At 50.8% G+C, this 12,825-nt stretch overlaps 1 protein-coding gene across 6 annotated transcripts in view; it reads left to right on the top strand.

Moving 5' to 3' along the window:
• The window catches only part of SLC25A51 (solute carrier family 25 member 51), a 411,938-nt gene extending 400,361 nt beyond the window's left edge, over positions 1-11,577 (top strand). The window contains exons 1-2 of one of the 6 annotated variants that reach the window (XM_066987906.1): positions 4,475-4,536; positions 8,883-11,577. In XM_066987906.1, the coding sequence (XP_066844007.1) occupies positions 8,922-9,797 (876 nt within the window). In that variant the 5' untranslated portion in view covers positions 4,475-4,536; positions 8,883-8,921 and the 3' untranslated portion in view covers positions 9,798-11,577. Of the gene's footprint in view, positions 1-4,474; positions 4,537-4,654; positions 4,805-4,869; positions 5,021-5,047; positions 5,452-5,719; positions 6,455-8,882 lie in introns of those variants that run through there. The other 5 variants (XM_066987908.1, XM_066987907.1, XM_048053774.2 and 2 more) reach the window with 5 other exon arrangements.
• Positions 11,578-12,825: the final 1,248 nt, after the last annotated feature.

Below are 12,825 nucleotides of genomic sequence, written 5' to 3'. Positions count from 1 at the left end.
CAGATGTTGCAGGGGAGCCAACGTGCCACACAGTCTCTCTTGAAGGCGACTGGGCCTGTGCAGCAAAGCACAGGTGCTCAGCATACAACCCATCCACTGCCTTGGAAAGAGCCAAAAGACTGCTGTTTGTGGGCAGAAATAACCCAGCGAGCAAACTGAAGTTCAGTGAGCTGCACGGGTCAGAAGGTAATTACATTACACTTCCTTGCATTTGCTCACTGCAGAAGGGTACTTGATTTGGTCTCTTGGCCAAATGCTGAGCTCAGCGGAGCTGCTGCTGTCTCCATTGGTCACTCCTGGGTGCTCAGATGGGGAACAAAGGCACGCAAGTGATGGCACCCACTCCAGCAACTGCGGCCACTGAGAACACAGGGTCTGCCACGCTCCCCCCTGCACATTGCACTCTGCTCCTTCTGCAAGGCTGAGCTCTTCCCTGCTCTGTCTTGACCGGTGCTTGAATGTCCAGCCCTTGATGAAGCTTCTGAGTTGAGTTCTGAAAGAAATCATGTTTGGAAACAGCTCAAAAGAGCTCAAACCGTGCTTGGGCCTGGAACACAAGTCCTATGAGGAGTGGCTGAGGAACTGGGGGTGTTTAGCCTGGAGAAGAGGAGGCTCAGGGCAGACCTCATTGCACTCTACAGCTACCTGAAAGGAAGCTGGGGGTCGGCCTCTTCTCACAGATGACTAGTGATAGGACTAGTGATAGGACGCCAGGGGAGGTTTAGGTTAGAAATTAGGAGAGGTTTCTTCTCAGACAGAGCGGTCAGGCATTGGGACAGGTTGCCCAGGGAAGTGGCGGAGCCACCGTCCCTGCGGGTGTTCAAGGAAAGGTTGGACGTGGCGCTTAGGGACATGGCTCAGTGGGTGACATGGGTAGTAAGGTGGTGGTTGGTCCAGGTGATCTTGGAGGTCTTTTCCAACCTTATTTGATGATTCTATGATTCTATGCCACTGCATGACTCCCAAGAAAGCAGCATCTGAGCAGCTTTGAGTGGCTGGACAGCATGTACTGTATGTACGTGCTGCTCCGAGCGCTCCCTCTGGGACCAGGGCCTGCTGGCACGGGTGGCTCCTGGGAGGAAAGGAGCCATTCTCCACCACCAAGAAGCATGGCATTTCTGCATGCTTAGTCAACAGCACTCTGTGATCCTTCTGCAGAGACTGCAACCCTGGAGGGTGAATTAGCACCGTAACAGCAAAATCATATAACCAGGCAGAAAAACACTCCACTTCCTCAACCTGCAGAAAACTTTTTATTTACATTTTTTAATGCCTAGGTGCCCTTGACCTGTGAGAAAAAAAATCTCAATTATTTTCTTCAGACAAGATCTTCTGTGAAGCTATTTTATTCGTGATTGCAATGGTGGGCATCCTGCAAGAAGGAGCACACAGTAAAAGCACATCATAACCTTATATTCCCAATTACCCGACACCTGATTTCTTCCGTTTCCTCATTGCCTGAGTACTACAGGTTCGCAACCTTCTCAATGCACATCTATACCTTATATGTACAATTTTATTTGACCAACCGTTAATTTCCCCTTTTCCTTTTTTTTTTTTCCTTCTTCTCTTGTGACTAGAGGGCCCATGATTTTTGTTTTTACTGATTTTGCACTGCTCGTCCTGTTTTTCTTAGCTATCCTCCTTATTTTGGGACAGCGGGACCTTCCCCTTATCTGCTTAACATACTCGCCGCTGCTATGCTGCTGTGACGCCTGCACAATCAGTTTTGAATATGCAAGGTTAGTGGAATTTTCCACTACAAAAACGCCTTATATTGCAAAAAAACAACTTTGTTTCTCACAGACCCAAAGCCAAATGCTTTAGTTCTGACAATGCCTTGCAGTGAAGGGGCGTGAAATCCTCGCAACAGCCCAGCTCCTGGCCAGGTCCTGTCCCTGCGGCGCTGCACATGGGTGTGCTGCCAGGGAAGGCAGGTTTCAGGAGGACGACAGGGGCATGCACCTGAGCTGCACTGTCCTTCATCCCCTGCTGGAAACACAAGATGCTTTAACTCAGGTTTTAAGCAAACAACAGGTCTGCCTTTCCCAGCAATGGGCCAGTGCAAGGCTCTGTGTGCCACTCCGGCCAGCCAAGCTGGCTGTCCTCCTACCCCGCCGCCTCCCCGCGCTGCCCAGGTCTGCCACCACAACTGCGTGGTGCCGGCAGCGCCACGGGTGGGTTACATACACACAGCCAGAGCCCTGCACTGTGCTGGAAGTTTTACCTGGGCGCAGCAAACTCTGGCTGAGGCTGCAGAGCATCACCCTGGTGCCCATATGTTTTTTTGCACGTGAAGTACCTCACGCGCGTGTACGGAGTGCCATGAGCAGAAAACGTCTGGGGGTGCAGCAGGAGCTGGGAGGGGACAGACCCAGGACAGCTGACCCAAACTGGCCAAAGGGGTATTCCATACCATCTGGCGTCATGCTAAACAATATATAGGGGTGGCTGGCCGGGGTGGGGGGCCGGCTGCTCGGGAATAGGCTGGGCATGTGGTTAAGATCACTACACCTTAGCAACACTCCCTACATGGAAGAGTTTGCAACCTTCAGAGACTTGTATTTGCCAGCGGGCATTGTTAACAGGCCCAAGGGTTTACTGAGCGAAGCAGCAGGTAAGATGGCATCAAGCATCACCCAGTTGTCCTGGAGATCTACAGTTCTCCCTGGAGCTGGTAGAAGGTTGCTCACCCACGATGCATCAAGCACAAAGCAAAACAAGTAAAAGTTCATGCTGTACTGCTGCACAGGCATTATGCTGAGGTATCGCAGTAGGACTGATGATTCCGTGCTCCCAGGCTGTGATTTTCCATTGGAGTGGCTCTAAGTTGTCAGATTGAGAGTCATCCCTACTGTGGCCTTCCAGCTGTGCCAGCATTTAGCCATTTAGGTGAGCTTGTACGTGACATGATAGGTCACATCCCTAGACTTTGGGAGAAAAGGCTTTGGCTTCTTCTGCTTGGAAGAGTCCAGTGGGATAAGGCTCTGGAGGAAAGAAGGGTCCAAGAAAGCTGGTTTATACTCAAGGATCACCTCCTCAAAGCCCAAGAGTGGTCCATCCCATCAAAGAGGAAGTCAGGCACAAATGCAAGGGTGCCTGGAGTGGATGAACAAGATGCTCCCGGACAAACTGAGTCACAAAAAAGATGCACACGAAGGATGGAAGCAAGGATGGACCACCTGGGAGGAATACAGAGACACTGTCTGAGCATGCAGGGATGAGATTAGGGAAGCTAGGGTCTTAACAAAATCGAATCTAGCCAGGGATGTCAAAGACAACAAAAAGGGCTTCTAGGTGACATAAGTGACAAAAGCAAGACCAGGGGAAATATGGACCCGCTGCTGAATGAAACAGGAGAGTTGGTGACAGAGGACGGGGAAGAGGCTTAGGTACTGACTGCCTTCTTTGCCTCAGTTTGAACTAGCAAGACTGGATTTCAGGAATCTCAGGTCCCAGAGGCCAGGGTTAAAGGCAGGAGTAAGAAAAGTGTCTGCTTGGAGGAAGAGCATTGGGTCAGGGAGTGCTTAAAGCAAACTGGGCACACACAAGACTATGGGCCCAGACATGATACAGCCACGAGTGCTGAGGGAGCTGGCTGATTGACTGTGTTGCTAGCCTCAATAATTCTTGCATGATTCTGGTGGCTACAACTGCCCAAGGAGTGGATGAAAGCAAATGTTGCTTCGGTCTTCAAGGGCAAAAAAGGGTGACTGGGGGAACTATAGGCTGGGCAGCCTCACCCCTACCCCTGGGCAGGTGATGGAACAGCTCAGCCTGGAGACCATTTACAGGCACCCGAAGGACTAGAAAGTCACCAGGAGGAGTCATGGCTGCATGCAGGGGAAGTCAGTCAACCCGGACAGCTTGGTAAGCTTCTGTGATGAAATGACCAACTTGATGGCTGGGGGGAGTGCTGTGGGCATTGTTCACCTGGACTTCGGAGGACATACACACGGGATCTCCCCGTCAGATCCCCTCAGGGGAAGATGCTGATGTATGGACTAGATGGGCAGACCATGGGGTGAGTAAAAACTTGTCCAGGTGGCTGGGCCCAGGCGGTGCTGACTGCTGGTGGAAGGGGGCCAGTGGTGAGCGGACCGCCGTCCTGTGGTGCCGCACCAGCTGGGCAAGTGAAGAGCGAGAGGAGGGCCAGCAGAAGCGCAGCGGGGTACAGGGGGGCTATCTGAGAACAGCTGGCTCTGCTCCTGGTTGTACCAGGAACTTCCTACATCGTTATGTTCTCTCCCCGCTGCCTAGCGGGCCCCAGGCGGGCGACAGAGCCGGCAGCTCCCACACGCACGCTGAGGCCCCCCCCCCGGCCTGCAGCCACCACACCGCCCGCCCGCCTCTGGGGGGCGGCCCCGCGCTCGGCCCCGCCCCCGCCCCGTGACGTCGGCGGCGGCGCGCTGCGTCGTGCGTCACACGGCGGCGGCGCGCGCGGACGGCGGAGGCCGCGGGGCCGGAGCGGGGACGCCGCCCCCCCCCCCCCCCCCCCCCCCCCCCGGCCCGGCATGGCGGCGGGCACGCGCACAGGTGGGCGGCGGGGCGGGGCGGGCCGGGCCGGGCCGTGCGCAACGGGAGCCGCCGCCGCGCCGCCGGCCTGACCTTGAGGCGGGCCCGGGCCGGCCCCGCCGGGAGGCGCCGCGGAGCTCGGGGCCCGGCCGCCGCCCCGCGGGGGGACGGGGGCGGGGCGGGGAGGGGCCCCCTCCGCCCCGCCCCGGCACCGGGCCGCGCTCGGCGGCGCCCTGAGGGCCCCTCGCAGGCCGCAGAGCGCAGCGCGGGCGGACCGCGCGGCCGGCAGGTAGGGGGGGCGCGGCGGTAGAGCCGGTGCCGCTGCGTGGGGCCGGGGGGCGGCGGCTGGCGGCGCGCCCGGCAGAGCGGGACCTGCGGCTGCCGGCCGGCCGAACGCGTGCCAGCGGTGCCCGGGCGTCCGGAAAGGCCGACGGCATCCCGGCCTGCATGAGAGCTGGTGTGGCCGGCAGGGCTGGGGACGTGATAGCTCTTGGACACGGCAGCGGTGAGCCCGCACCTCGAACACTGCCTTCAGTTTGGGGCCCCGACCGCAAGAAGGATGTTTGAGTCGCTTGCGTGTGTACAGAGCAGAGCATCAAAGCCGGTGAAGGGACTAGAAAACAGGAGTTACGAGGAGCGGCTGAGGGCATTGTGGTTGTTTAGTCTGGAGAAGAGGAGGCTGAGGGGAGACCTCACTGCGCTTTCCACCTCCTTGCAAGGAGGCTGCAGCGCGGAGGCAGTCGGTCTCTTTTCTCAGGGGAGAAGAGATAGGCCATTAGGAGAGGGTCTCAGTTTGGGGCAGGTTGTTCTTGGGTCGGGTATTAGGAAGAATTTCTTCATGCAGGGTGTGGTCGAGCATTGGAACAGCCTGCCCAGTTAGGTGGTGGAGTCCCAGTCCCTGCAGCTATTTAAGAGATGCGTGGACATGGCACTAAGGTACATGGTTTAGTGATGGGGACTCGGTAGGCCTGGTGGATGTTTGGGCTGCATGACTTTGAAGGTCTTTTACATTTAAAAATCAATTTAAAATATCATTTAGGTCCTTTTCAATGTAAACGATTTTATTTTCCTGTGAGAAAGCAGTATCAGGTACCAAACGCATTTCTTCTTTACTCTTTCCCACGTACCTTTCTGAACGACGGGCTCACACACCAGGTAGGTAACTGTGTTGAAATCGCTCTCCAGGAGGACGTGCATGTGCCACAAGGTGGTGGAAGTGGCAGGCACCTGCAGGTCTGGGTCTTGTAGCAGGGAACATGGTGTTGAAAAGCACTGCATGTTCCCTTGCTCAGAGCGCTCGGCAGGGTGAGGGAAACTGCCTGCGCACAAACAGGATGTCATAGCAGAGTCATGGCCTTGTATGTATAGGCAATGCGGTTGATCCATACCTCTTATGTCTCTTTTATTGGTTTCTTTTGAGTGGAAAAATTAATGTTTTGGGCACCCGCACCTGACGTCGCTGTAACCAACTAGATGTGAAAGGACTTTTGAGTAATATTTTTATAATGGTTCTGGTTTCGGTGACGCTTTCCCACGCTGCAGTAGTGAATCTGCATGTCCCACTGCTCCCCTTCCAGCACAGGAGTGACAGAGACTGGTTTAGGTGCAGGTCTGGCTGCTTTAGTGTATAGAATCATTCAGGTTGGAAAAGATCTCTAGGATCATGTAGCCCAGTCTTTAACGTAGTACTGACAGGTCCACCCCTAACCCACGCTAGTAAGTTCTATATCTGTATGTTTCTTGAAGATCACCAGGGATGGTGACTCAAAAACTTCCCTGGGCAGCCTGTTCAATGCCACATAACCCTTTCAGTAAAGAAATTTCTCCTAATATCTGACCTAAAACTCCCCTGGCAGAACTTGAGGTCATTTCCCCTCGTCTTACTGCTTGGTGCTTGGGAGAAGAGCCTGATCCCCACCTCACTGCAACCTCCTTTCAGGTAATTATAAAGTACAACAGTGTCTCCCCTGAGCCTCCTTTTCTCCAAGCTAAACAGCTGCAGCTCCCTCAGCTGCTCCTCGCAAGTCTTGTTCTCCAGAGCCTTCACCAGCCTCGCTGCCCTTCTCTGGGCACCCTTCAGCACCTCGATGCCCCTCTTGTGGGCAGGGGGGCCCAAACTGAACTCAGCCTTCCAGGTGCAGCCTCACCAGAGCTGAGTACAGGGCGACAAACACTTCCCTGGTCCTGCTGGCCGTGCTGTTTCCGATACAGGCAGGATGCTGTTGGCCCTCTTGGCCACCTGAGCACACCGCTGGCTCCTCGTTCAGATGTCTACCAACCCATACCCCCGGTCCCTTTCTGCCAGGCAGCTCTCCAGCCACTCTTCCCCCAGCCTGTACCATTGCACGGGGATGATAACGACTCAAGTGCAGGACCGGGCACTGGCCTTGTTGAACCTCATACAGCTGGCCAGGGCCCATCGACCCAGCCTATCCAGACCCCTCTGCAGAGCCTCCCTGCCCTCATGCAGAGCGATATTCCCACCCGACTTGGTGTCGCCTGCAAACTTACTGAGGATGCACTCGACCCCCCTGTCCAGATCACTGAAAAAGACGTTAAACAAAACTGGCCCCGGGACTGAGCCCTGGGGGGGGGACACCGCTCGTGCCCGGCCTCTAGCCGGATTTAACTCCATTCGCCCCAACGCTCTGGGCCCGGCCACCCTGCCTGGTTTTTTACCCAGCAAAGCTTACGCCCGTCCGAGCCACGAGCAGCCGGTTTGTGCAGAAGAATGCTGGGGAAGAGCGTCCCAAGCTTTACTCAGGTGTAGGCAGGCAACATCCACAGCCTTTCCCCCATCCGTCAAGGGGCTCACCTTGTCACAGAAGGAAATCGGGTTCATCAGGCGGGCCCTGCCTTTCATGAGGCCACGCCGATTGGGCCTGATCACCCGGCTGTCCCGTACGTGCTGCACCATGGCACTCACGGTGATCTGCTCCGTCAGCTCCCCTTGGCACCGCCGCCAGTCAGACGGTCAGGCCCGTAGGTCCCCGGGTCCTCCTTACAGCCCTTCTTGTAGATGGGCGCCACGTGTGCTAGGCTCCAGTCAGCTGGGACCTCACCTGACAGCCAGGTCATAGCCAGATTGAGCTCAGGTCGGGCTTTGGCCCTTCTAATTTTCTCCCTGCACAGCTGCATGGTATCTTTGTAGTCTTCCTGAGTGGCCTGCTCCTTCTTCCCGAGGTCAGAAACTGGGTTTTTCTTCCTGAGCTCTAGACAAAGCTGTCTGTTCAGCCAGGCCAGTCTTCTTCCCTGCTGGCTCATCTTTCAGCACATGGGGATGGCCTGCTCCTGCACCTTTAGGATTTCCTTATTGAAGAGTGACCAGCCTTCCTGGATTTCCTTTGCCCTTCAGGACTGCCTCCTAAGGGACTCTGCCAACCAGTCTCCTAAACGGGCCAAAGTCTGCTCTCCGGAAGTCTGAGGTGGCAGTCCTGCTAACCTCCCTCCTTTCTTCTCCAAGAACTGAAAACTCTTAATTTGCGATCGCTGTGCCCAAGGTGGCCTCCAGCCTTCAGATCCCCCACGAGTCCTATTCTGTTGACGAGCAAAAGATGCCTTCCCTAGTTAGCTCACTCCCCACTTGTCTCACCATTTATCTTCCACACACTCCAGAAACCTCCTAGACTGTGTCCTTTCTGCTTTGTTGTATTTCCAGCAGACACCTGGGAAGTTGAAGTCCCCCGTGAGAACAAGGGCTAGCGATTGTGAGACTTCTCCCAGCTGCTCATAGAATGTTTTGTCTGCCTCTTCATCCTGGGTGGGTGGTCAATAACAGAATCCCACCACGACATCTGTCTTGCTGGCCTTCCTCCTCATTCGTACCCATAAACGATCAACCCTGTTGACGCTCCTTTTGAGCTCTAGATGATCAAAACACTCCCTGTAATGTACCGGGCTACCCCACTGCCTCTCCTCCTTAGCCTGTCCTTTCTGAATAGTTTATAGCCGTACATTGCATCGCTCCACGCTGTGGGGAGTCCCACATGTTTCATCCCACCAGGTTTCAGTGATGGCAGCTCTGTCGTAGTTTTCCCCCTGCACAGCAGGTTCCAGCTCCTCTTGTTTGTTGCCCATGCTGAGTGCATGAAGGGTTCATATCTCACTTTGCTTCCCGATTTGTTTCTGCTTTAATTAGAAAATTTACGGGGAGGAAAAACTGCTTTTATCGAGGCCTATGAGACTTGTGTAGAAAACAGCACAGCATCTGACAGATCGGCATTTACTGCTCTTCTCCTTCAAATTTTAAGGGCTTTTTTTTTCTGGCTGTGCAACACTGAGTGTTGTTTGAGTAAACCACTAGTGTGAAAAGAAGCTGGGTCACCGGCAGCTTTGCTCATGTTTTTTTCTTCTCTTTTTTGATGTAGGAAAAGAGGACTGAGATATACAACAGTAAGAAGAACAGTATGATGGATTCAGAAGGTTTTGCCCCAGCAGATTCGAAGGAAGAGCTCAGCACTGACATTACAGATAACTCTGGTAAACATTACCTGTGTGGCTACTGTGCAGCCTTCACAAATATAGCAGTTACTTTTCCCATCCAGAAGGTCCTCTTTCGACAGCAGTTGTATGGTTTGAAAACAAAGGATGCAGTACACCAGCTGCAGAAGGATGGAATGAGAAATCTCTACCGTGGCATCCTTCCTCCATTAATGCAGAAAACGACGACGCTGGCTCTAATGTTTGGCTTGTATGAAGATTTCTCATCCTTACTCCATAGCCACACAACCGCTCCTGAGCTCCTCACGCGCAGCATGGCAGCAGTGCTTGCGGGGACTACAGAAGCTGTTCTTACACCTTTCGAGCGCGTTCAGACTTTGCTTCAGGACTACAAACACCATGATAAATTTACAAACACATACCAGGCTTTCAAGGTACTGAAAGTGTATGGAATGAGAGAATATTATCGGGGATTGGTGCCTATTCTGCTCCGAAATGGACCGAGTAACGTACTCTTCTTTGGTCTGAGAGGACCTATTAAACAATGCCTGCCTGAAGCAACTTCTTACAGCACTCATTTGGTCAATGACTTCATTTGTGGAGGGCTGCTGGGTGCCATGCTGGGATTCCTGTTTTTTCCGGTGAATGTTGTAAAAGCTCGTATGCAAGCACAAATTGGTGGTGAATTTCAGTCCTTCTCAACAGTTTTTGTGAAGATCTGGCTGGAACGCGATAGAAAATTGATCAACCTTTTCAGAGGAGCTCATCTGAATTACCATCGTTCTGTCCTGTCCTGGGGCATAATCAATGCAACTTACGAATTCTTGCTAAAGCTGTTATGAAAACCACTTAATCTTCCTTCAGCCCTTCTGTTCATTTGGGTGTTGGCATGTTTGATGTCACTTAATCCCTGGGAACAGTTCCTGCATAGCGTGAAAGGTAATTCGTCTTGGCCTTCACTATATATGGAGTAAATGGTGATGCGTCTAAACCTTGGTGCAATTACGACTAGCTTTTTAAAGTATTTATTTGCCATCAGGTGAATTTACCAATAATGAAACTACTACACAAATGCAAGGTGTACGTAGAAAAGCAAACCAAAACCAACTTGTGTATCCAGCAGCTTATTCCATATCAACTCCCAACAGTTTTCAACACTCCGTGTCTGAATGCGCTCCACTGTGCACGTTGTAGAACATGAAAGTCAAGAAGGGGCTGATGAAAATTAATTCCCTTGCTTGATAAACCTCAAAATCTTCATTTAAGAACTACATTTTCAAATGTTTTAGGGTCCGAAGTACTCACTATTGTTCAAAGCTAAATGAACAAATGCAGATGGGGATAACTAAGTTTTTGAATTTTATGCTTAAACTAAGCCTACGCACACGTTTGTGCCAGCTGTTGTGATGCTTGGCTTTAACAGAACATTTCATTCAGCAGCATAAAAGTAGTTACTGAATGTTGACTCCAGTGTAAGATGACTCAAGTTCAAAGTGGGATTTGTGTGTGTGTGTGTGTGCATGTGTGCACGCCTTCATGTGGAAAGGGAAAAGTGGAAGGAGTGAAACAGAAACTATACTGAAGCTTTAAAGTGTCCTTCCTTGTTAAAATTCTTCTACTTGTAAATGTGGAGCTTGTTCTGTGCTTTTTTTTTTTTGCATTACTTCTTTTTCTGTTGTTTTACAGCTATGGGGCCAGAAAGAAGACGGCTCTTTTTGTGAAATTTTGTGAAATAGATAAGCTTCCCATTGTTGTAGAAGTAGGTCAGGAACAGCTTTTCTGTACTTGAGGTATCTTGTCTTTTGCAAATTACTTGTATTTTTCATTTGGGCTATGAGTTAATTGATCACAAGAAGGTATTTTTTTTTTACCTGAAAATTGGAGTTCCGTCTCCATTGTGTACACTTAACAGTTCTGTAAGACAGAATTGTACTGCAGCACTGAGAAGATAAAATTTCTGGGTCATAACCCGCATTGGTGAAGTCTGTGATTATAGTACAGAAGATACCAGAAGGCAGACAAAGTCTGTATGAGAAGCAGCTAAGTAGGAAAGATGCAGCACTTGGGGAAGCGTTAAAAGACTTCTGCAGGCAAGTGCTGTTAAAGACTTACAGAAGTGCGCAGTATTGTGTGTCTTACAGACTTGGAAGTTGAGATGTGTTAGACTACAGTCATTAGGGAAAAGGACAGGAGAGGGATAAGCATGGCTATTGTAAACCAGGGGAGGGTCTTAATGAAAAGCGTTTGATTCTCCTGGGGACTTTTTTTCATTGAACTGTATATTTAAAGCCACCATCAGTTTTTGGAAGAGGGAGGGCAGGAAAGCTTTCAGAAACTTTCCCAAGTTGTTCTTTCCATAAACTTTGTAGTAGCTACTACTTTTCTTGTTTGCTTGACTGTCTTAAAATACTGGTTTTAATCAGTGTGTTATGATTGTAATCATAATATACTCCGTAGCTTCACAGTCAAAAAGAGCCTGGCACAGTGCTATATCTGAATGTTGTGGTTATCTGCATTGAAATAAAATGTTTATTGAATGTTTGTTAGTGGCAGAATCTGATTTTTACCAGTGTATTGTTTTTTTGTAATCACTCCTTGATGGAATAAAAAAAGTATATCCTGTTTGTCCTGTGGAAGATACTGTATGTTTCTCTAATGTTGCGGAATTTGAAGGGTTGAACCTAGGAGTTTAACGTAAGCCTGCCACTAATTGGTGGTGTTCATTACTGCAGCAAAAAGAATTGCACTTCTGTTGCTGTCTCTGCTTATGTGGCATGGTTCAATGAACATGGTGAAAGTGTGTAGAACTGTGTTCAAATATGTGTTCATAGTAGAACTGCGTTCAGGTATAATCTTTGCTTTGTTTTATAAGTACTACCACTTTTAGAACACAAAGTAATTCTATGTTTAACAAATTACAGATCTTTCATGTATAAGAGGAGAGATACTCATAAGGAGTGAAGAGAGAGGGGTCCAGTGAGCTTTGGCACAGTAAGTCTACACACCAGTTAGAGTGAGATGGAACAGGATGTGTTGCCAGTGTTGGGAAACAGCACGGAAAGAGCTATGATGGTTCAGCTAAACTGAGAACAAATTGGTTCAAGCTAGTTTCAAGCTTGTTTTCAAATATTAACAAACTGATTATAACCAGGCTAACTGAATTCCGTATCAGAATTTAAGAGTAGAACTGACACATGCATCTCCAGAGTAATCATGAGCTGGCAGCATTTCTGCGTGTTGTGTTGTGTGTAGCCCAGGGTTACTAGCCTCTCCATTGTTCTCGGGGCACTACAATGATCACTTCCAGCTGAAGGAGGGAAGGGAAATTCTACTGATGATAACGGGAATACTGCTGTGTGACAGAATAATAGCGAGAACTTTGGTGATAACTAGCTTGAGCACAGAACAACATTATAAAAACTCCTCTGTCCCTGAGGCATGTTTCTGTTCTGAATACCTGGTACGCCTATTTTAGGCAAATTAGGTCTCAGCAATTCCAGGTGTCTTAGATTTGGCCAGTTCTGAGTTGTAAATCAAGATCATATTGAGCAAAGGCACTGTGCCTCTTGCACGTGTTACAGCAAAGTGGCAGTCTGTGCCACAAGTGATGCTGAGGCAGAAATAGCATTTTTTTTTCTTGCAGGTGCTGTTTTCATGGTGCTTAATGGTAAGTGGCTTTGCAGGAACGCCAGCTTTCACAAGTGGAAGCATGGCTGCCAAGTCGTGACACTTCACAAGAGCAGCCTGCGGGCCGGCTCAGGCACGCCTGTCCCTGACCACGGTGGGGGAACCAGGTTTCAATTTTATCCTCTCCAATGGGGGCACGCAGTGGCCTTTCACCACTGCACAACGCCTTCAGCAACGTTTTAC

This window comes from Anser cygnoides, chromosome Z (genome assembly GCF_040182565.1).
Source record: "Anser cygnoides isolate HZ-2024a breed goose chromosome Z, Taihu_goose_T2T_genome, whole genome shotgun sequence".
Taxonomy (NCBI): Eukaryota; Metazoa; Chordata; class Aves; order Anseriformes; family Anatidae; genus Anser; species Anser cygnoides.
Note: the sequence above shows the minus strand (reverse complement) of the source record. Positions and strands in the feature narration are given on the sequence as shown.